The sequence below is a fragment of the Prionailurus bengalensis genome, chromosome A1, assembly GCF_016509475.1.
Source record: "Prionailurus bengalensis isolate Pbe53 chromosome A1, Fcat_Pben_1.1_paternal_pri, whole genome shotgun sequence".
Classification (NCBI taxonomy): domain Eukaryota; kingdom Metazoa; phylum Chordata; class Mammalia; order Carnivora; family Felidae; genus Prionailurus; species Prionailurus bengalensis.
Window position 1 is genome coordinate 123,733,594 of NC_057343.1, and position 24,785 is coordinate 123,758,378.

Below are 24,785 nucleotides of genomic sequence, written 5' to 3' on the forward strand. Positions count from 1 at the left end.
GCAAGATTTGATTTTTTATGGCTACATAATATTCTTGTGTGTGCACACATTTTATTTATCCATTCATCCATCAGTGGACACTTCTGTTATCTCCATATCTTGGCTGTTGTAAATAATACTGCAATGAATATGGTAGTGTGGGAGGATGCTGTTTTTTTTTTGTTTTTTTTTTTTTTTTAGACTCTTTTGGGTTGTGGGAAGGAAAGATTCTGATGCAGATATTTCAGACCTGGTGAGAGTGTAATTTAATGGAAGCAAAAAAAAATAGTCTATTAATTATTGTAGCACAGTAAAACTGTTGCAACTGCAGAATAAATGTTAGATATTATGTATGTAATTTAAAACAAAACCTAAATTGGGTTTTGAAGGTCACAAAAATATAAATACACAATGTTCAATCAAGTGGAAAATAAAAAGTTAACAACCTAATTAATGAAGGCATTATTTTTCCTATAAGGATGTTTTTGTTGTTGTTGTTTTTTAGGTTTCTACTGTTCAAAATTTCATCACATTTAATCAAAACATTTGATGAAAATTTTTAAACATGTAATTCAATTTTGACTAAAAGCAGCAACTTCTGGGAAATAAGGCTGACATAAATTCCCTCTGTGGGGCAGGTCTACCAGGAAGAGGAAGAATATACTACTATAAATATAACCATGGCCCTGAAGAAGATGGAAAGACCACTCACACCTGCATAGAGAAACATTGCAAACTTCTCAGTGTTTTCTCCAAAAAACCCATTTGTCTTTCCTAAAGAAACCTATCTGTTCTTTCCATAGAAGTCTTTTCTGCTCTTTCCTCTATTGAGTTAGGCATGTAAGTCTCTAACTGTTTGGAGAGCTGCCTACTTCTTTTGTTAACTTCCATATATGCACATGAATAAATGGTTTTTCTCCTATTAATTGGTTACTTGTCACTTTAATTTGTAGGCTCCCAGTGTCTGAGTCTAATTGGTTGAGGAAAAGTTTCTTCCTCACACAATAATTTTCACACAGGAATTGTCACAAAATATGAAAGAAGAAACCCCAACTTCTCAAAAAATGTTGAGTACCCCCAGATCCTTTTTTTCTAAATGTTTATTTTTGAGAAAGAAAGAGAGAGAGAGATACAGAAGGTCAGTGGAGGAGGGGCAGAGAGAGAGGGAGACAGAATCTGAAGCAAGTTCCAGGCTCTGAACTAGAGCCCAAGGAGGGCTTGAACTTGTAAAGTGCATGATCATGATCTGAGCCACCCAGATGACCCCTGGAGTACTAATCTAAAAATATTTTTTTCAATGTTTATTTATTTTTGAGAGATACAGAGGGAGAGAGAGCATGAGCTGGGGAGGGGCAGAGAGAGAAGGAGACACAGAATCTGAAGCAGGCTCGAGGCTCCGAGCTGTCACCACACAGTCCGAAGTGGGGCTCGAAACCACGAGCTGTGAGATCATGACCTGAGCCAACGTCAGACACTTTACTGACTGAGCCACCAACGTGCCCCTAAAGTAATAATTTTTAAAGAAGGAAAAGCCATAGGTGCAAATTGTTACAGAAGGCAGACGCAGTGGCAATAGTGATGGATGGATGGTTAAACATGACAAAGAAGCAAAGGAGCTGTGCAGTTTGACTAATTCTAACCCTGAGTGAGTGAGAATCTCCGTTTTCTCATTCCTAAAATGAGGATCTCAGAGTTTGTGGTAAGGATTCAATGGGAAAATGAACTCATGGGAATCATGTAATGTAGGGTCTGACACATAGAATTACTCAATACATGTTAGTTCCTATTATCTTTATTATTCTTTATTAACTTTCACCTGATGCCACATCTTTAAGGTCTGAGAGTTAACTTCTATTAAGCTGTTTTTTGAAGATTTTAAAGATCTCCAGAATTCGAAAAAGTTTTTACTTCAAAATAGTGTTATAAGTTTTAAAGAAAAACACATATAATTCATTTCAGTAAATGAAGGAGCTCTAAAAAGCTGAAATTCAGCATGAACAGTTGAAAATATAATAAGGTTCTGGCCCTTCAGAACCACATTCCCTATTAAAACTTAACTAATTTTTCTCTTTGTGCTTCTCACTCTTTTTAGATTCAGGTGCTTATCTCGAATTTTTTTTAAGTTTCTTTATTTCCGAGAGAGAGCGAGAGACAGAGAGAGAGAGAGAGAGAGAGAGAGAGCGAGCGAGCATGAGCAGGGGAGGAGCAGAGACAGGGAGACAAAGAATCCAAAGCAGGCTCCAGGCTCTGAGCTGTCAGCACAGAGCCTGATGTGGGGCTCCAACTCGCGAACTGCGAGATCATGACCTGAGCCGAAGTCAGACGCTTAACCAACTGAGCCACCCAGGTGCCCCTATCTCAAATTTTTTTTTAAGTATGCATGGCTCTTTCTACTTTTTTCCCCCTTGTAACTTCCACACATGTGTATTTTCTTACTTTGTTTTCTCTTTGTGTTTACTTTTCTTACACAAGTCTTGCCCTGGTGACTCCTAATCGCCAACTTTCTCTTATTTCTTTTGCTTTCTTCAGCAGGGAGTGATAAAAAGCCAAAAGAGTAGTATTAATTTTACTTTACACTTTTTATTCATGACCACACCTGCGATGAGGATGGGTTACTGACTGGCACCTAAAAATGGCAAGAGCAAAGACAGCACACTACACAACTAGGTTCTGGTGCCTTGATCTCCAACCAGCCTTTTTTGTTTGTTATTTGTGCCTTTCAGTGAATACTGATTTGTATAAAGGCAAAAGATTTATGTCATTCCTTCTTCAACATAATTTTATTGTCTATATAGTCCATATTTTGAACTAAAAGTTAGCTATGGCTTAAACAATGAAAAAAAAAAGGAAATTGGTGGCAGTGCTAAGGCTTTCAAAAGAGCTTCCTGAACTATGCAAATAAATTGTATTTTCACTTAGTTGGATTAAGCTAGGGTTTATAGGGTATAAATTGGGTCAGAGAAATGGAACTGAAGTTACAATATTAGTCATGTCCCTCTTTCTCAGAAGGTTCAGCACAGTTTTTAAAAAAATGTTTCATTTCAAACAAGTTTACTTCTCCAGTGAGACAAAAATATTTTTATATAATATTCCCTTCTGATAGCTCCATATTTCAAATATTCTGAAACCAGTAAAGGAAACTGTACAGAACTCTATTGGACCTGTGACCATCCTTCCTTGGAGTTTATCTCGAGTTGTTGTATTCTGGCATTTAAAGAGGGTTACAGTTCTTAGGTTTACTCAGGGATTAAGACCTAACAGTAGGAACCGGGTTTATTACCCTATTCCTTGCCAGGACCATGAAACCCTGCTCCACCCATAAAATTGTCGGTCACCCATGTTCCTATTTGGGGGAGTGTGGTTTATATCTCTAATTTTTTTTACATTTAAAAGCAGAGAGATTTTAGTGCGATCTTGTACACAGCTGAGTAATCTCTTCCATAAAACCTCTGACAATTCAATAATGCATTGAACTGTTACTGGAAGAAATAAAATTCCTTCTATCAGGGAATGTTAATATATCAGGAGACCTTTTAGTGAGCTCAAAGGATTACAAGATGAATAATAATAACAACAACAATAAAAAGTTAGTAATTCTTGAGCACTTACTGTATGGCATACATGGTCCTGTTAGGAACCTGTTACTATTCATCCCATATTAGAGATGAGGAAATTCGCTGGCTTCTCCCAGGTCATGTGGTTAAATGGTGGGAAACCCGGATTCCAGCAGAGCACTCGAAACCAGAGCCCCTGTTCTTAAACCATCCTAGCGTATACTTTCCCACTGAGCCCACATCAGCCTCCTTTAATCCCTACCCAATTAGCCTAAATTCTCCCTTTGGGCCAACCAGAATATGTTCATCCCTCTTTCCCCCACTCATGTATGTAACAAAAAGAATATTAATTGAGTAGCTCCTAGATGTTACTCTCCTCCAGCTTATAATACAGCCATGAAAAAGGAAGTTTCTGCTTTCATGGTGGCAACACTCTCTCAAATGGTTTGAAAAGACCTTTCAGATTCCCACAAGTTTTCCTTTCTTTAGACCAAATTTTCCTATTTCTTTCAACCATTTATCATAGGACACATTTTCAAGTTCTTTTTAATCCTGGTAGCCTTTCTCTTCTCAACACATTTCCGTTTGTAAATATGTCTTTTAAAATGTAACCACCAGACATGAATGCAGTAACCCACATGTTTTATTTTTTTAAATTTTTTTTCCTTTTTTTTTTTCTGAAATTTATTGACAAATTGGTTTCCATACAACACCCAGTGCTCATCCCAAAAGGTGCCCTCCTCAATACCCATCACCCACCCTCTCCTCCCTCCCACCCCCCATCAACCCTCAGTTTGTTCTCAGTTTTTAACAGTCTCTTATGCTTTGGCTCTCTCCCATTCTAACCTCTTTTTTTTTTTTTCCTTCCCCTCCCCCATGGGTTCCTGTTAAGTTTCTCAGGATCCACATAAGAGTGAAAGCATATGGTATCTGTCTTTCTCTGTATGGCTTATTTCACTTAGCATCACACTCTCCAGTTCCATCCACGTTGCTACAAAAGGCCATATTTCATTTTTTTTCTCATTGCCACGTAATATTCCATTGTGTATATTTTTTTTTTTAAATTTTTTTTTTTCAACGTTTATTTATTTTTGGGACAGAGAGAGACAGAGCATGAACGGGGGAGGGGCAGAGAGAGAGGGAGACACAGAATCGGAAACAGGCTCCAGGCTCCGAGCCATCAGCCCAGAGCCCGACGCGGGGCTCGAACTCACGGACCGCGAGATCGTGACCTGGCTGAAGTCGGACGCTTAACCGACTGCGCCACCCAGGCGCCCCTCCATTGTGTATATAAACCACAATTTCTTTATCCATTCATCAGTTGATGGACATTTAGGCTCTTTCCATAATTTGGCTATTGTTGAGAGTGCTGCTATGAACATTGGGGTACAAGTGGCCCTATGCATCAGTGCTCCTGTATCCCTTGGATAAATTCCTAGCAGTGCTATTGCTGGGTCATAGGGTAGGTCTATTTTTAATTTTCTGAGGAACCTCCACACTGCTTTCCAGAGCGGCTGCACCAATTTGCATTCCCACCAACAGTGCAAGAGGGTTCCCGTTTCTCCACATCCTCTCCAGCATCTATAGTCTCCTGATTTGTTCATTTTGGCCACTCTGACTGGCGTGAGGTGATACCTGAGAGTGGTTTTGATTTGTATTTCCCTGATAAGGAGCGACGCTGAACATCTTTTCATGTGCCTGTTGGCCATCCGGATGTCTTCTTTATGTTTTCTGCCCATTTCTTCACTGGGTTATTTGTTTTTCGGGTGTGGAGTTTGGTGAGCTCTTTATAGATTTTGGATACTAGCCCTTTGTCCGATATGTCATTTGCGAATATCTTTTCCCATTCCGTTGGTTGCCTTTTAGTTTTGTTGGTTGTTTCCTTTGCTGTGCAGAAGTTTTTTATCTTCATAAGGTCCCAGTAATTCACTTTTGCTTTTAATTCCCTTGCCTTTGGGGATGTGTCGAGTAAGAGATTGCTACGGCTGAGGTCAGAGAGGTCTTTTCCTGCTTTTTCCTCTAAGGTTTTGATGGTTTCCTGTCTCACATTTAGGTCCTTTATCCATTTTGAGTTTATTTTTGTGAATGGTGTGAGAAAGTGGTCTAGTTTCAACCTTCTGCATGTTGCTGTCCAGTTCTCCCAGCACCATTTGTTAAAGAGGCTGTCTTTTTTCCATTGGATGTTCTTTCCTGCTTTGTCAAAGATGAGTTGGCCATACGTTTGTGGGTCTAGTTCTGGGGTTTCTATTCTATTCCATTGGTCTATGTGTCTGTTTTGGTGCCAATACCATGCTGTCTTGATGATGACAGCTTTGTAGTAGAGGCTAAAGTCTGGGATTGTGATGCCTCCTGCTTTGGTCTTCTTCAAAATTCCTTTGGCTATTCGGGGCCTTTTGTGGTTCCATATGAATTTTAGGATTGCTTGTTCTAGTTTCGAGAAGAATGCTTTTTTAATTTTTTTTTTAACATTTATTTATTTTTGAGAGACAGAGACAGAGTGTGTGCGGGGGAGGGGCAGAGAGAGAGGGAGACACAGAATCTGCTGACAGCTCAGAGTCCAATGGGGGACTCGAACTCAAAAACCATGAGATCATGACCTGAGCTACAGCTGGACGCTTAAAGGACTGAGCCACCCAGGTGCCCCTCCACATGCTGATGGGTCTGTTAAAAGCAAGACAGACCCACAACACCAAACCAAAGAGTAATTTAATTACAGTTTCCACTCTCCCAGAAATGGAATCTTAAACCAGTCAATTTGGAATTGCCTGATAAACACTAGTTAGGTAATCTGTCCAATAGACACCCTCATCCCCTAAAGGAAGGTAACCTTCCAATAACCAACCTGCCTTTTTGTCTAGTAGTGTAACCTCTTCGTTCCTGCTCCCCTCTGGCTGTAAATGTCTTTCATTCTGTACAGCTCCTTGGAGCTCCTTTTGATCTGCTAGATTGGATGTTGCTGGATCCGAATCCATTTTTGTCCACATAAAGTCTTGAAATTGTAATATGCCTCATGTTTATGTTTTCACAGTCCTGGTGATGGAAGAAGGAACCAGGAGCAATCAGACCCAGGTAGGTACCTGCTGCTCCCCTCGAGCTCCAGCAACCAGACCCAGGTACCTGCTGAGCCCCTTGAGCTCGAGCAAAAAGACCCAGGTAGGTACCTGCTGAGCCCCCTGAACTTGAGCAAACAGACCCAGGTAGGTACCTGCTGAGCCCCTTGAGCTCGAGCAACCAGATCCAGGTACCTGCTGAACCCCTTGAGCTCGAGCAAACAGACCCAGGTAGGTACCTGCTGAGCCTCCTGAGCTCGAGCAAACAGACGCAGGTAGGTACCTGATGAGTCCCCTGAGCTCCAGCAAACAGACCGTGGTAGGTACCTGCTGAGCCCCCTGAGCTCGAGCAACCAGACCCAGGTACCTGCTGAGCCCCCTGAGCTCGAGTAACCAGACCCAGGAAGGTACCTGCTGAGCCCCTTGAACTCCAGCAACCAGATCCAGGTACCTGCTGAGCCCCCTGAGCTCGAGCAACTAGACCCAGGTACCTGCTGAGCCCCTTGAGCTGGAACAACCAGACCCAGGTACCTGCTGAGCCCCCTAAGCTCGAGTAACCAGACCCAGGAAGGTACCTGCTGAGCCCCTTGAGCTCCAGCAACCAGACCCAGGTACCTGCTGAGCCCCTAGCTTGAGCAACCAGACCCAGGTAGGAACTTGCTAGGCCCTTGAGCTCAAGCAATCAGACCAGGGTACCTGCTGAGCCCCCTGAGCCCAAGCAACCAGACCTAGGTAGGTATCTGCTGAGTCCCTTGAGCTCGAGCAACCAGACCCAGGTAGGTATCTGCTGAGTCCCTTGAGCTCGAGCAACCAGACCCAGGTAAGAATCTGCTGAGCCCCCTGAGCTGCAGTAACCAGACCCAGGTACCTGCTGAGCCCCTAGCTTGAGCAACCAGACCCAGGTAGGAACTTGCTAGGCCCCTTGAGCTCAAGCAACCAGACCAGGGCACCTGCTGAGCCCCTTGAGCTCCAGCAACCAGCCCAGGTACCTGCTACTCCCTTTGAGCTGGAGCAACCAGACCCAGGTACCTGCTGAGCCCCCTGAGCTCGAGCAACCAGACCCAGGTACCTGCTGAGCCCCCTGAGCTTGAGCAACTAGACCCAGGTACCTGCTGAGCCCCTTGAGCTCTAGCAACCAGACCCAGGTAGGTACTTGCTGAGTCCCTTGAGCTCTAGCAACCAGACCCAGGTAGGTACTTGCTGAGCCCCCTGAGCTCGAGCAACTAGACCCAGGTACCTGATGAGCCCCTTGAGCTGGAACAACCAGACCCAGGTACCTGCTGAGCCCCCTGAGCTGGAGCAACCAGACCCAGGTACCTGCTGAGCCCCTGAGCTCGAGTAACCAGACCCAGGAAGGTACCTGCTGAGCCCCTTGAGCTCCAGTAACCAGACCCAGGTACCTGCTGAGCCCCTAGCTTGAACAACCAGACCCAGGTAGGAACTTGCTAGGCCCTTGAGCTCAAGCAATCAGACCAGGGTACCTGCTGAGCCCCTTGAGCTCCTGCAACCAGACCCAGGTACCTGCTGAGACCCCTGAGCCCAAGCAACCAGACCTAGGTAGGTATCTGCTGAGTCCCTTGAGTTCGAGCAACCAGACCCAGGTACCTGCTGAGACCCCTGAGCTCGAGCAACCAGACCCAGGAAGGTACCTGCTGAGCCCCTTGAGCTCCAGCAACCAGACCCAGGTACCTGCTGAGCCCCCTGAGCTCCAGCAACAGGATCCTTGAGCTCGCTGCTTCTCGCTGCCTCAGGAGGTGGTCGGGACGCCCCTGTGAGATCCCAGCAGCTTTTACGTGAGAAGCTCTCAAGCGTTCCTGGAACATTTCTTCTTCCTGACTGGACCCACAAGCCGGCCGGAGTCGGACTGGGTCTGACTTCGAAACCAGGCCGGGTCCCACGGCAGACTTTGTCCGACTTCAAAACCGGAAGAAGTTCGGGGCCGGACTGGTTCCGGCTTAGAAACCGGACCGTGTCCGACTGGGAAGGGGGACTGAGTTCGGGTTGTTCGGCGTCCGCTGTAAAAACCGCCCGGTTGCGGGGCCGGGGCGGGGCGGGGCGGCGGGCGGCGGGCGGCGGGCGGCGAGCCCTTCCGCTGGAAGGCTGCAGGAGCAGCTGAAGCTCCGCAAAGACCCTCTCGCGTTACCGTGGCCTCGCGGGAGCTCTTCTGTCCGGGAGCGGCTCGTGCACCTGCGCGGTGCCCTCCAGACAAAGGCGTCCCAGCCGAGCCCTCGCCGTGAGGGAAAGGGGATATTGATCCTCCTCTGACGTATCTGGTGACCAGGACGAGAACGCTGGGGCATCGTGCTCTCTCGGCGGCCGGCAGGGGCATTCTGGGAAAACTGGCCGAGGCCACCTAAAGGGTAAGCGTTTGTACCAAAGTCGGCTCTCCTATCTCTATCTGTGGTGCCTGGTCGATAGAGGAAGGTAAAATGTCCTTGCCTCTTCCTTTCCAAATTCAGATTGGCAAGAAAAAAACAAACAAACACAACAAAAACAAAAACATTTGTAACAATTAGGTCTTTGAATTGTGACTCATGAATTTGCTCTCGGGTACCATTAGTTGTTGGTCCTTTCCCAAGACAGGTACTGCCTTCTTGTTTGTCTCATTTTGTGTCCTGCCAACTTAGGTTGACAATCGTGAGATTGGGGTCCTCCAAAATATGGCTGGGCAGAAATGTAGGTTGTTGCTGTTTGCCTTGTAACGGGTGAGAGAGAGAGCGAGAGAGCAGAACAGAACCATTAAAGGCGAACAATCTGGGTTTATGTATTCCTTCTTAGTGTAACCTCCAAACCTCTTCTCTCCAAACCTGTAAAATGGTCCAATTAGACATGACGATTTCTACCATTCAATGATTTAAATTCCGTTTACTGTGGCAAAGTTCTTAAATATTAAGGGTGCCCTTCAAGTGTCCTCTAGCATCATAGACAAGATGCAGGAAGCCATCTTACATCCATAACCTCTGTTAGTGCGGTATTTGGTGAGCTGTTAAGCTCAGCTGGCTGAGTCACTCAGCAAACCACAGCATCCTCTAGTGGTGAGATTTAAACTTCAAGACACGCATATTCTAAACCTAAACCTTGAGTTTGGGGACAGATTTTGTGTTGGGACAGATTTTGATGTACCTGGTGCATCTCAGGCTTTTTTTAGACCTCTGTCCACTTCTCCACTCTCTGCTGGTTCTTCATGAGAGCTCAGGATTTCAAGCTGCTTTTCTGTGTCTTTTTCATTGATTATAGATACTTTTTTCTTTTGAGGTACTTCCCTAGCTCTACCTTATTTGCTGTCCGTAAGCATATAGGTCTTTTAATATGAGGATGTTACCCAAAATTCATATGGAAGAAATAGGCAAAGAATAATCCACCTGAGGTGGATAACACGAAGTGTTACATTTGGAATCTGCCCTGGCTTAAAAGCCTAACTCTGCCACCTTATTTGCTTATTTGCCTATTAGTCAGGTTACTTCACTTTTCTAAGTTGACCCACAGGATAAGGATAACCTTACAGGGTTATTGTGGCTCACATGTAAATATGAGTCAACTACACAGAGTCCTGGCACAATAATAGATGCTCTATTAAATCCTAAGGTAACCTCAGGGAATTATTTCAGTTGGCAAAAGGTAGTGGATAACATGTTTCTGGACTGAGAGTTTACCAACTGTTTCTTCTCATGCCAGTTAATTCTCTATGGGGTTATATGATCATTTGTGTCCTGCCTGCAGTCACATTTCCTGAGCCAGTTTTCAGAATGTGAGGTAGGAAATGGGAAAGGAAAAAGCATCATGAGGGAGACTTTGTCCAAAATTTCAGGATTGCTGTGTTTCGTAAAATTTGTTCCTTTCTGAGTTTGTTTCGGCCCCCTGACTCCAGTGTAATCAAATGTGCCTTTGAGGAAAAAGCATTCGGGAACAACAGGAAGTATTTAGATGCATTTTATTCAACAGTAAGGCCAGCTAGGCGTTGTGGTGACCACATGGGATTTTAGCACCTTGGTTCTCAGCAAGGCCCAGATTTTTTAATGAGGACAGGGTTCTGGCGCTTCCTATAGAAGAGATTGGAAAAAAAAAAAAAAATCAAACTTTGCTGACAAAAAAACTGCCCATGGGAGAAAAACAATGAAAAAAGATCAGCTTTATTTAAAATAGAAAGGTTTCAGATTTATTCCCATTTCTTTGTCTTTCAATCATTTATTCATTTACTTATTCATAAGTTCATCAAATATCGATCAACGCTGTTGCTTACATACACTAAGGATACAACAGAAAGGAAAAATGTCTGTCCTCACAGAGTGTGCAGATCTACTGTGGCATTACAGGAAACCAGTGAAATCAACCTCTAAGTCATCATTGGTTCTTTTACTCCTAATATCATTGTCCTAGCCACAAGATTTCCATCTTAGCTGCTGCCTGGCCTACTCCAGGATGCTCTAATTGGCTGATCTTTTGTCTTAGAACTCTGGGGATTAGTATCTGTGGGATCTCACAAAAGGAAATCATATCTGTATCCTGGTAACTGCCAGCTCTAAGCATCCTCCCCTCCAGATAAAAACCTCACTCAACTACCAACTCACTCCCAACTCACTACCTTTCCCAAACCAATTTTCTCTTCTGTCAGCTAAATGTTCTTAAATCCTGTAATTGTTCTTCATGAGATTGTTTGCAGAGCTCGCTCTCTCTCTCTCTCTCTCTCTGTCTCTCTCTCTGTCTCTCTCTTCTTAGCCATCCTTTCTTTGAATATACTGGTTTATAAAAGTTCTTCTATTTCTCCATTACTTGGGGACATCTGACTTCCATATATCTTTTTGCATGTATTTATCTGGACCTTGATGATTCTTCCTTTTAAGACCTTTTTTTTAAAGTTTATTTATTTATTTTGTGAGAGAGAGCATGAGCAGGGAAGGGACAGAGAGAAAGGGAGAATCTCAAGCAGGCCCCACACTGCCAGCACAGAGCCCAACAGGAGCCCCAAACCCACGAACTGCAAATTCATGACCTGAGCCAAAACCAAGAGTCAGATGCTAAACTGACTGAGTCACTCAGGTGCCACTTTTTTAAGAGCTTTTAATGTCTTTTTGTTCCATAATTATTATTCATGCATAACACTTATGTCTGAGTTGTTTTAACATACACAGCGCAAACTTTTAAACACATTGACTTATTTCTCTACCTGTGCTGTCCAGTAGAGAAGACACCATCCCTATTCAGCTGTTTAAATTCAAATCAGTTAAAAAATGATGTAATATTAAAAATACAGTTTCTTAGATGTACTAACCACATTTTAAGCCCTGGTGGCTAGTGGCTTCCATACTAGACAACACAGATATAGAACATTTCCATCTTGAAGAAAGTTCTACCAGAGAACACTGATCTATAGAACAGAATTTGACAGTACAGGCTCCCTAAGGAGACATAGAAGAGACAGAAAAAAGTCCTGACTGACTATATCTGACAAGCACATTAATGAGCTAGGAGATGCAAGCACAACCCACCAACATGGGTTAGAGCTTGGCTCTAGTTAACTCTACACCATATTCATTTGGGGCTTTCAATGGGCAGGAGAGAGAAACGCAACATGGTACATTTGAAAATATTTTACTTTAGAAGAAACCACATTTTCTCTCTAGGCCTATTTACTTATCTGAGAGATACTGGAAGAGAAGTTACATTTTTCTGGCATTTAAATATTCTTCCCATGTATGAATATTTTTGAAAAAATAGAGCAAGTAAGCAGGATGGGTAGGTTTTAAAAGCTGAACGAATGATGTGTCTCAGCTCTAAGCTCATATTTTCCCAATATTTCACTATAAATATTGGGCCTTTTGGTCTTGGCACTTGGAAAGTTCCTAAATCTCAAGGCTGTTATATTGCTTTCTCCTCCCCTTGGATGGAAATAGGATGTTTGACCTTTATGTCAACAGCCTAGATCATGAGAAAATTAACAAGTGTTTTTGAGTTCCTTTTACAAATCTTTAGTGTGGAAATAAATTCACCACAAAGCAGAACACCTAATATTTTGGTTCTAAAACTTCAGAATGATAGATCTCTCTCCCTGGGGCCCTATTTCCACAATGTTTGCTAACACTGAGAATTTTCTGAAGTGATTTAAAGCAGACCAAGAAGAGAGATCATGTTATTGGGAACTTAGACTGTGGAATAATGGAAATAATAGGAAGTCATTTGAGCTTACATCAAACCCTTTAATACTAAATCAGTTCTAAGAATAACTTAGAGTTTTCTGGACTACTTGCGCAATCTCTTTTATTTGTTTTGATTGTTCTACGCCATTATTTAACCTAGAATGCTTTTGCACTGCTACCAAAATTCAGAGCCCTATTTAAATGACATCCTTTTCATGAATCCTTTCTTGACCCTTTCAATGAGAAGACATCTGATTCTCTCCTTCACACCTGTAGCACTTTCCTCACACCTCATTTGATGCTGCTTTTCACAGGTTACAAGAAGCCACCTTGTTTGTCCTGATGAGTTAATTTCTCTTACTCAAAAGCACAAGGAAAGCAGAGGAAACTAGCACATTGCTGGACACATTAGGTGTTCAGTAGCTATGTGAAATAGAAAGTTTGTGGCAGATCTGCTTCTCTGAGTGCCTGAGTTTGATTCCCGACCTGTGATCACTTCAGAAAATAAGCTTCATTGAGGCCGGCTCTCATCTCCATAAATAAAAGTGCTATGAAAATATATTTTTGGCCACCTAATCTGTGTGATTCATATATGCATTTTTGAGGGCTTTAGTTAACACAATCATTACCATCAGTAAGAATGATTTTTTTAAAGATTTTAATTTTAGGTAATCTCTATACCCATTAAGGGGCCCAAACTCACAACCCCAAGATCAAGAGTCACATGTGCTATCAACTGAGCTAGCCAGGTGCCCCTGATTTTTTTTTTAATTTAAAGGTATTTTGGGTGTATTAGCTTTTTGAAAATCTAGACCATCCACTGTCTTGCTGGAAAAGCATGTTTTTTTGTTATATACATGATTTTTTAAAAACTGGTTGAGAGAACCATTCAGATACTTTCCTCCTCCATTCCACTGTCCTTTCCTTAACACGTTTATCTTATGTGATTAATTCCTTTCTCCCTTTTGTTCAGCTTTTCTCCTTATTGGAATGCCTCAGTCTCCTTCTTTAGGGTCTAGAGAAAGTGTCCAAACTTTTCCAAATCCTAGCAGGCATAATTAGTTGTTTTTAATCATGTTTAAACATGTTGGATTTTCTTCTGTATCTCACAAATTTACTTAGGCTGGTACCTGACTTTAAAGCATAGTTGAGAGGCACGTGGGCGGCTCAGTCAGTTAAGCATCTGAGTCTTGATTTTGGCTCAGGTCATGATCCCAGAGTCATGGGATCAAGCCCTGTGTCCGGCTCCATGTTGGGTGTGGAGCCTGCTTAAGATTCTTTGTATGCCCCTCCCCAACTTGTGTGCCCATGTGTGCGTGTGCCCTCCCTCTCTTTTTCTCTCTCTCTCAAAAAACATGTAGTGGAAAAAGCAAGGATTTGGAACCAGATCTGTCACTTCCTGCTTGTTGATTTTGAGCAGGTAATTTAAGCTCAGTCTCAATCTCTTCATGTGTATAATGGGCTTAGTGTTATGTACCTCATAGACTCATGAATATTAAGTGCCTTGCACAATGCTTGACACAATAAATATTGTCTTTTATTGTAATACACACATAAATGTATGCATGTCTCTGGATAGAATCATACCAGATATAGAATAAGGAGAAGAAGAGATTGAGAATTATTTTTGGAAAACTACTTGTTTTATTTCTCTTGTGGTAAGATTAATGTTTTTGATATATTGATTGGAACTTAGGGGGATAAAATATATGAAAATGTGAACACAACTAGGTTAAAAATACGTTTTAAAAGACACTCAAGTTCGTACTCACTTATTTTCAACACATAACAAGCATTCATTAGAATAAGTTTTTCCATCAGTCCCACAGACAGGAGCATAGATCTTGGTACATCCAGGTATTTCACTGTCACATTTAGCCTGAAAATGGAATTAAACAGAATTGTTTTCCATCATTTTGTAGTCTTCAAGTTTATAACAAAATCTGTAAAACAGCTTTCACTTCCCTGGAGTTGATCAGCTTAAAGACAGAAGCCTGACTCCGGTGGGGGTAGTGATAATGAGTGTCTGAGAGAAAGAGTTCAGGGTTTGGAATCAGAAAGCCTGATTGTATGGACTGCCTCTGCTATTTACAAGTTGTGAGATATTGGCAGATCTCTTGGTTCCTCTGAACCTCAGTCACCTCATCTGTGCAGTGAGAAGGGTATTTTCACTTCGCCAACTAGCTCATGACGGTCATGTGAGGTTTAAATGAGGTGAGTGTGATAATGTTCAGGTTTATATTGACTGCGGGCGCTGGTTCCTCTGAGCTCAGCCACACCATGGGCATGTCTTCCTTGCCCACTGCGGCCCAGTCACACTGCCCTTCCTTCAGTCATGTGACAGACAACACCAAGTGCTTTGTCCCCTTGGAGTCCTGGCATAGCCAATTCGTCGACATCAGCAAGAACTCAGAATTATGAAATGGCTGTCTTAGGCCATACTTGCTTTCATGTACTATTCTCTTTCAACCTCAAAACTATCCTTTGAACTTTTTATTATACTCATCTTCCAGGGAAGACAGTGAAGCACATAGAGATTAAATCACCCAAGCCACATAGCTGGTAATTCCTGGATCCAGGATTCAAACCTAGTTGGTCTAGGTCCTGAGCTTTGGCTCTTAACCCTTCACTCTACTACTTCTACCCGACAGTAGTATTTTGCTAACACTCACTTATCCTTTATGACTCAAAATAAATTTCACTCAGGGGCACATTCTCTGATCTAACCAGTCTAGGTTCCACATGGTACCAGAACTTCTTCACAACCCTTATCATTAGTGTAATTTATTCACTCATGCCCTTTAAGTTTGTCATCTATCCCCTCACTAGATATAAATGTAATGAAAAGAGGGACACTTTCACCACTGGGCTTCAGATTTATTGCAATTTACCTTATAAACACAAGGAAAAAATAGGAAAGTTAGATATAGAATATTTTTCTAGAGGAAGAACCAAGTTTATTATTTTTCTTTTGTTAGTTATAAATTAGGGTTCCACCTAGGGGACTGGGAAAAGTTTATGCCAGCATGGTCAAGCTGGCCCTAAGGAGGAAGGGCTATTTGGGGTGAAGTTAAAAAGAATGCCACCCAACATCCTTGTCCTACCAGCTAGCCTCAAAATATATAAAAGCCCCCTCACAGCGAGGGCTGTATGACTACATGGAAACTGCCTGTGTGTCAGTGCATTTGTTCTTCAGCATAAGCCCCTGTGGGGAAACTGTTGTTACTCTCCATACTTGTTAAGCCTCGCTAGCATCACACACCTGTCCTGATTTCAGGTGAAATTGAAATTGAAACGCTTGAATGTGCATTGATTGGGGCAAACAGTTCTAGCCCTAGAGATAAGAAAGTACAAAATTGTCTTTACCTGTCTTTCCAGCAAGTCAGCTCTAGTGTTGCCTATAAAACATAAATCAGACATTGTGAGGTTGGGTCCTAAATGGGAGAAGCCAGCTCTGCTCTTATTCAGAATTCTCAGCTTCCATTGAAGACTGGTGACTTCTCTGCTGGCCTCTTCTGCCCCCCCCTCCCCCGCCCCCTCAACTTTTTCTTATTTCTGTCTTCTCTCAAGGGTATCTCACTGGTGTCCAATCACTCCCTGCCTGTTGAAGCATCAAGGAATTGAAGCAAAAGTTTGATTATGATGAAAGTATCTTAGTTCAGCATTTCACAAAAGTTGACCCATTTCTTGGAAAATAGAAGTGATTTACTTACTGCTTGAAATGTACCAGGTACGGAGCAAATATCTTCTGAATGCTCACTTACATTGTCACAACTGGTTACTAGACCTTTGATCTTACAATTAGTGATGTAAGAAGTCTAAGTATCTTTAATTCAGTTTATAGATGAATATGTGAAGAGTTTATACGACTAATTGTAAAGCAGTTACCACTAGCAGTAACCAGGTCTTGTGATAACAAAACTAACTTGGAATGACATGTAAGTCTTTTTGTAAGTAATGTTAAACATGGAACTCTTTTGACAACTCAACATCGGACCCTAAGGAACTCATTCCCTCTGTTACATTACACTGCCTATTAATCCAATTCACATTTATCCAGTTCACAGATAGATGCTTAAAATTGCCATACTGCATTCCCCGGAAAATAACAGGTCTTGCTGACATCATGTAGAGGATGGTCATTTTGGTTGAGCTCAATGAAGGGAAAAGGAGCTAACCTGATAGTATCCAAAGAAAGAAATGTTGGTGAGATTTGATTTTGATATTGACAGTTTCTGAAGTGATCTAGGTAAGGAGGTAGCTCTCCCTAGCTAAATGTCATAAGAAGCAGCAAGGCACTTATGGGCTTGAAGAAGCCCCCTGGAATAGGCCCCTGACCTTATTTCGCTAGGACCAAAAGATCTAAGACTAGACTGTAAATCTAGAAGGTAATGGGTTCAGTAATGCAACAAGTCAAACAGGTTTTACTCAAATCAGAAAAATATGCAGGCACCTACCAGATAGCCCCAACAGGGCCAAGGCACAGAGGAGGAGGATGCTTGTTACCTTCATGGCTGAAAGTTCTGTATCCAGTCAGTAGAAGATGGCATTGAACTCACCACTTCTTTTCAGAGCCCTGGGACTGGAAGGGTCATATAGACAGAGTGGCCACCCAGGCTCCACCTCCTGTCCTGTCACCAGATCTCTTGAGTTATTGATTGACTCGTGTTGATTGACTCGGTAGGATAACCTGACACCAAGTCTCAGGAATGTCACCTGCATAAGAAAGGTGAAAGAAGGAGCAGGGGCCGGAATGTGCTTGGCCAAGACACCGTCAGAGAAGTTCTGGTGGTTAGTTGGTTCTCCCCCAACTTCCTCTGTGACTCTGGGCAGCCCTAGTGTTCTCATCTGTATGTACTCTGTAGCTCTGGGTATGTGAGCAGGTGTGGATATCCAAAAATGGGTCTCCATTCTTTCTTCCTTTCCTTCAGCTTTTCCCTTTTTCATTTTTTCTCTTTTGTTGCACTCATTTACAAAGCCCAAGGTAGCTGGCAGAGACACAGGTTAGAAATAAAGAGGGCTCACTTCCCTAAGGCGTGTGTGTGTGTGCTTTGGGGCTAGATTGTGCTCTCCGGATACTTAATAGCTCTGTGTTCTTGGACAGATAGTTCACTTTTGCTGGGCCTCAGTTTATTCATCTGAGACCTGAAATAATAATAGCACTTAACTCAAAGTGTTTATCTTTCATTCAAATGTATGTGTGCTGTGTCTACCATGTGTTATTAGGAGATAGTTCTTCATTGTCTCTTGTGTTTCTGCCTTTCTTATAAGGAGAGGCATGCACTGCCTGTGCTTCAGACAATCTTTTCAAAAGTTTGTACAACTAATGGACTTAGAGGGTGGAATAGTGTCTCTGGAACAAAGGGGAGGTTTGATCACCATTCATTATAATAAAGATGATATCCCTCTCCATTGCAAAGATTAGGTGGGCATAGTGCCCTTTATAAAAGATTAGGGAGAGGTGCCTGGGTGGCTCAGTTGGTTAAGCATCTGACTCTTGATCTTGGCTCACTCAGCTCATGATCTTACAGTTCGTGAGTTCAAGCCCCGCATGGGGCTCTGTGTTGACAGCATGAAGCCTGCTTGGAATTTTCTCTCCCTCTCTGTCTGTCCCTACCCCACTGTGCTCTCTCTGTCTCTCTTTCTCTCTCTCTCTCAAAATAAGTAAATAAATAAACTTCAAAAAGATTTAAAAAAATTCAAAAGTGAAAAAGATTAGGGATTTTTGGGGTACCTGACTGGCTCAGTCAGTGGAACATGCAACTCTTGACCTTGGGGTCATGAGTTTGAGCCACCCTTTGGGTATAGAGATTACTAAAAAATAAAAATAAAAAATAAAATGAGCATTAAGAAAATTAGAGATTTTTGAAAACATGGCCTCCTTCTCTGGAGCACAATGCACTTTCTCTGTAGGTACCACTTGGTCCTCTTTCTGTCACCCTGGAGAAGCGTGAGAAATCAGAACAGATGACACTGGCACTCTAGCTATTGCTACTGAATAATTAAGTCCCTTGTCTCTGACTCAGGAGTCTGTTTTCTGCCAGAATCCCTTTAACTGTGGCAGGCTAACTTGTTAGCTTCCAAGTAGGGTAAAATCTCAGATCCCCCCTGGTCTTGGACTGTGCGCATGTCTGAGGATACATCAATGAATAACAATGACAGTCTTTGCCCTCATGGAGCCTCCACTGCATTTTACTTGGAGGAGACAGATAATTTTAAAGTATATCAGATTATGATAAATACTATGGAGAAAAAGGATAAAAAGGTTAAGATGCTGGAAGATCAGGATATAGTTGTTATAGATGGTCAGAAAAGATCTTGCTGATTAAGTGACATTTGAACAGAGACATGAAGGAAGTGAGGAATTGAACCAGGCACATATCTAAGAGCACGCACTCCAGAGTAAAGCGAGTGCAAAGGCTCTTAGGCAGAATCTTGCTTGACACTTTTGAGAAACAGCCAGGGTGATAGTCTGGCTGGAGCAAAGTGATAGAGAGGTAAAGGAAGCAGTGAGAGCTGGGTAGTGAAGGGCTGGGTAGGCTGTAGTAAGGACTTTGTTTTTTAACCAAAGAGAAAGCCAATGGAGACCTATGTCACAGGAACTACATGATATAGTGCTCATCCTAAAAGTTCATTTTTTAATGCTTATTTATTTTTAAGAGACAGAGAAAGAGCACAAGCAAGGGAAGGGCAGAGAGAGGGAGACACAGGATCTGAAGCAGGGTCCAGGCTCTGAGCTGTCAGCATAGAGCCTGACGTGGGGCTCGAACCCACAACGTGCAAGATTATGACCTGAGCCAAAGTCGGGCGCTTAACTGAGCCATCAAGGCACTCCCTAAAAGGTCATTTAAACTGCTCTGTGAGAATAAACTTGAAGGCAAGGGGAGCAGCAGGAAAACCCAACTTCTTGGCTACTGTACTAGTCCACCCAAGAGATGGTGGTAGAAGTGGAAGGAAGAGGCTGACTCTGTAGTTCAGGTGATCTCAATACATAGAGATCATTTACAACAATTTCTGGCACATGGTAAACACTTAGAGATATTGCCCATCACCATAATTTTTGTTATTTTTTCAGTATTTATAATGCTGTTCCATGTGACAGGAATGTTCTGCATCAGTGAATCCTTCCTCAGTCTTTAAATTCACTTCAGGTGTTGTTTCTTAATTGGAAAACTTCTTGCGCTCATTCTGGGCTACCGTGGTATTTTGAACCTGGTTGAACCCAACGCCTAACACGTTGTTGAAACTGTGTATATGACTGGTTCACCCATTCCTTCTGTGTTTCAACCTTCACCATCCCAGCTTCCTCCTGCTTCACTACTGCTCCTGAACTTGTTCTTGTTTAGGTCACAAATTCAGGTCGGTTACTTCCATGGACACTTTTTCAGAGCACTTGGCTTCTAACTCTTCACATTTGATCACACTCAGTATAATTTCTTTTCTTGGGTATCACGACTGCATAGTCCCCTACATTTTCTCATACTTTCTTGATCCTCATATCATCTTCAACCTCTTTATTGACTCCTCTTCCTCTTAATGAGTGAAGATTTGAAGTTTCTCAAGGATTGGTCCTGTGCCTTATTTATGTCTCACTTTTCCTTTTCCTTAGGTGAGCTCAGTCATTCAGATTGTTTAAATTATATCTATATAAAATCCCCAGATATGTATCTCTTCCTAGATGTGTCCTCGGTTCTTCAGACCAGATATTAAATGCATTCTTGACTGTTTGGACGTGCTATGGGTACTTCAAATGTACGATATCCCATACTACTACTTGGATCATTCATCATAAGTATTTTTCTCTTCACTCTCCCCCTTGCTTCTCTGCCTTCCAACTGGCCAGTTAAGCCAAAACCTAAGTGTTCTCCTTGATGCCTTCACTTGCCCTTAACATGCATAACTGTCCATGCTTAATTTGTTACCAAGTTCTCTTCTTGAATCTGTATCTGAAATCAGCGCTGAATGCTTCTTCTCACCTTAAACTTTCCTATCAAAGATGATGGCATTATTGTCTGTGTCCCTCCCTGAGGGTATATCTGGCCTTGAGAGATGTAGATTGATGTTTGAAGTCTGTGGCTTTCTGAAATTTCCTTCAAGACAGTATCTCTTGTTATTGCTTTCTCAAGAAATAACTCCATGGAACAGTCCAGTGATCTTATAGAACAAACATGATCATGCAACTCCCCAGTTTCCCATTGTTCAAAATCCTCAGGAAGGGTTTAGGAGAGATTAGGCTCTTTTTGACCTTTCTCACTTCATCCCTCACCAGTTTGCTCTTTGCTCAGTCTGTCAAGCTACGTGGGTCATTTCTCTGTTCCCCCTTAATTTCTCTTAATAGGGAAAAAAGCTTTTAGGTTTAACCTTCAAGACTCAGGCTCAATATAATTTTCTCATGGAGCTGCTTTTCCAAGTCTTACCTCAGTTTCTGCTGCATCTACATTAGGACTTACTGTTATATTGTTTCATGATACCCTGCATAACACTTAAATTTCATTCTGTAGCTGTTTGTATGATTATTATGTACTATCTGTTCCCCTTTAAGGAGCAAATATGGTTGCTTGGTAGCTGCAGTACCTAGCAAAGTGCCTGGAAAATAGAAGGTTCTGAATAAATATTTGCTGAAAACATGAATAAAGTAATAGATATTTATACTTATTTCCTTGAAGACCCAGATCTATGCCTTGTTTGTTTCTTAGACATTTTTTAAAATGTTTATTTATTATTTTTGAGAGAGAGAGATAGTACGAGCAGGGGAGGGACAGAGAGAGGAGAGAGAGGAGACAGAATCCGAAGCAGGCTCCAGACTCTGAGCTGTCAGCACAGAGCCCAATGTAGGGCTCGAACTCACCAACCGTGAGATCATGACCTGAGTCAAAGTCTAATGTCTAACCAACTGAACCACTCAGGCGCCCCTATGCCTTGTTCATTTCTGTGTTTCTAGTGCCTGCCACAGAGTACTCATTTATTGGTTCATTCCATCTTTTATGCATTCAACCATTGTTATAATTCAAATACCCATTGAGTTCCTGCTATTTAAAAGCTCTGGCCTGACTGCTAGGGAAATAGATTTTGGCTTCTGCCTTTATGGAGTTTAGGCCGAACACTGATAGATACAGTTTGAATGAGTAAAAATTTTTTTCTTTTCATCTCAAATCATAATTTAAATAGCAGCTTGGTTGATGTTAAGAAGGTACTAATAGCAACTGTAAAGGGAGTTAATATTCGAGAGAAGGAATTTTTCTTTGACTTCATAAGCAATCTGAGGAAAAGGGAACTGTCTGGGATCTTGTTGCAGAAACTCTTTAGGTAATAATACCAGCAGTAATAGCATTCAGATTAAGACCTGTATTATGCCAAATCCTGGGCTCTTTCTACCAAACATTGATTTTTAAACATTTTGACTGTGTACCCAAAGCAAAAATAGAAATTTTGTGGTATAGCCTAGTGTATGCATACATATGTGTAGACAAAATAGTTAAGAAACAAAGCATAGCCTTATTCAATATGATGACTCTACATGCCTTTTATTCTGTTCTTTCTCATAGTTCACTGACCCTGACTTGCATTTTGAAAAACTATTAACGACAGTAACTATGCTGCCTTACAATCTTCTTTTCTTAAGTGCTATAAAAGTAGGATAAAATTGGGGTGCCTGGGTGGCTCAGTCGGTTGAGCGTCCGACTTTGGTTCAGGTCATGATCTCACGGTCCATGAGTTCAAGCCCCGAGTTGGGCTCTGTGCTGACAGCTCAGAGCCTGGAGCCTGTTTCAGATTCTGTGTCTCCCTCTCTCTCTGACCCTCCCCTGTTCATGTTCTGTCTCTCTCTGTCTCAAAAATGAATAAAACGTTACCAAAAAAATTTTAAAAAAAAGGTAGGATAAAATTCTAGTTAGAGGCTGGTCCTAACATTGTGATGAGAAGGGGCTCTTGGGAGGCCATAGATTGAAGAGGTCATGAAGAGACAGACCTGGTTCCAGTTAGAAGTCTGCCATTTCAACTGTGATGTGACTCTGGGTAAATCTTCAACTACAAAAACGCATATCATAATATATTCATTTAGTGTGAGAATAAACGTAGAAAAGCAATAAATACTGTGCAAAAGCTTTATGCTTCATTTCCCCTGGAACAATCATTGCTAGCTGGTAATAACCTGACTCTTCCTTCCACAGATTGGAATAAATGGATAATATGTTGAGGCTTTATATGATCACTGTCTGGACAGAATAAGTATTGTTTGCCCTAAGATGGGCATTGGCTGGAATAACTCTGCTACTCTGCTAGGCTGTTGGTTGTATTTAGTGTGTTTACATGGCCTAGCCTTGTGTAAATCTCTCCGTCTGTCTCCTTTTCCTCTCTGTGCACGTATTTATGTGTGCATGTCTTCGGGAACTCAGCAAACATACTATGACCTACTTCCCTCTGTTTCAAGGACTAATTATTCACCTGAATAAAGAAAAAGTTTAAGAGAACTGTTTAGTGGGTACTGATAATACTTGCTGGAATGGGGATGTTGCTTGGCACCTGCTGATTTTCACATCCTGTGCCCAAGGTTTAACTGGTAACAGAAACTAGTGACATGGAGTCTCATGAATTTAGCCTGATGTGTGAAGACCTCTGACTTAACTGCATCTTAACTCTTCCATCTTATTTTTCAGTATTCATGGAACTTCATGGCTTGTCTTAATTATAACCATTACTGCTGAAAATTTTCAAAAGTTTCTATGCCAGGCACCATGGTGCTTTATTTCCATCATTTTGAATCCCTATAGCATTATTATCTCCATTTTACAAGTAAGGAAATTGAGATTGAGGCACAGAGCTTTCAGTTGTTATGTTCCCTGGTCACAGAGATCAAATACTGATTAAAAATTTTTAAAATAGTCAAGTGCACACAGATACACATATACAAATATACATGTATATATACACAGATGTACATTTTATGTGTGTGTGTGTGTTTCTGATACGTGACTTCAAATCTCTTATTAATTCTTCCTAATGCACTTCTTTATGACCCACCACTTCACACTCTGAAACAGTAATTATAGCAATTTGAGCTTAATGACCTATTTAGAGCAGAGGCTTATACTTCAGGAGGCCTGGGTTCCTAATTTAAGGCAGCTACTGAAAATCTGAAGTTTTTGCAAGGTCTCTATTCTGTGGGCTTCAGTTTCCTTACATACATGTGTTATAACGAACTTCTGCTGAGTAGGTTACATTTTCACTCTCTTAATAATATCTTTTGGGGCACCTGTGTGGCTCAGTCCATTAAGCATGACTCTTGTTTTTGGCTCAGGTCATGATTTCATGTTTGGGGAGATCAAGCCCCATGTCGGGCTCCGTGCTGACAGCGCAGAGCCTGCTTGGGATTCTCTCTCTCTGTCTCTCTCTCTCTCTGTCCCTACCCCACTCGTTCTCTCTCTCTAAAAATAAATAAATATTGGGGTGCCTGAGTGGCTCAGTCGGTTAGGCATCTGACTTCGGCTCAGATCATGATCTCATGGTTTGTGAGTTCGAGCCCCACATCGGGTTCTGTGCTGAGAGCCCAGAGCCTGGAGCCTGCTACGAATTCTGTGTCTCCCTCTATCTCTCTGCTGCTCCTCTGCTCATGATCTGGCTCTCTCTCTCTCTCTCTCCTTCAAAAATAAATTAAAAAATTAAAAAAAAATTTTTAAATAAATATTTTAAAAAATAATATCTTTTGATGTACAAAGGTTCTTAATTTTATTCTTTTTTTTTTTTTAATTTTTTTTTCAACGTTTTTTATTTATTTTTGGGACAGAGAGAGACAGAGCATGAACGGGGGAGGGGCAGAGAGAGAGGGAGACACAGAATCGGAAACAGGCTCCAGGCTCTGAGCCATCAGCCCAGAGCCCGACGCGGGGCTCGAACCCACGGACCGTGAGATCGTGACCTGGCTGAAGTCGGACGCTTAACCGACTGCGCCACCCAGGCGCCCCTAAAGGTTCTTAATTTTAATTGGGTCCAGTTTAGCAACCTTTACCTTTGTTGTTAGTGTTTTTTGTATCCTATTTAAGAAAAATTTGCCCACCCCAGGATTGTGACAA

At 42.0% G+C, this 24,785-nt stretch overlaps 2 protein-coding genes across 2 annotated transcripts in view; one reads left to right on the forward strand and one right to left on the reverse strand.

Annotated features, from left to right (window-relative positions):
* SCGB3A2 (secretoglobin family 3A member 2) overlaps nt 1-24,785 on the forward strand; it is a 72,951-nt gene that overhangs the window by 21,643 nt on the left and 26,523 nt on the right. The window contains exons 2-3 of the mRNA XM_043573437.1: nt 6,562-6,686; nt 8,838-8,943. Coding sequence (XP_043429372.1) covers nt 6,562-6,686; nt 8,838-8,943 — 231 coding nt within the window. The remainder of the gene's footprint in view (nt 1-6,561; nt 6,687-8,837; nt 8,944-24,785) is intronic.
* Nucleotides 10,498-17,304, reverse strand: SPINK1 (serine peptidase inhibitor Kazal type 1). The gene is made up of 4 exons (XM_043590491.1): nt 17,175-17,304; nt 16,084-16,115; nt 14,490-14,596; nt 10,498-10,623 (listed from the first exon to the last, which is right to left on the reverse strand). The coding sequence occupies exons 1-4, from the start codon at nt 17,227-17,229 to the stop codon at nt 10,578-10,580; spliced, it is 240 nt and encodes a 79-aa protein (XP_043446426.1). The 5' UTR covers nt 17,230-17,304; the 3' UTR covers nt 10,498-10,577.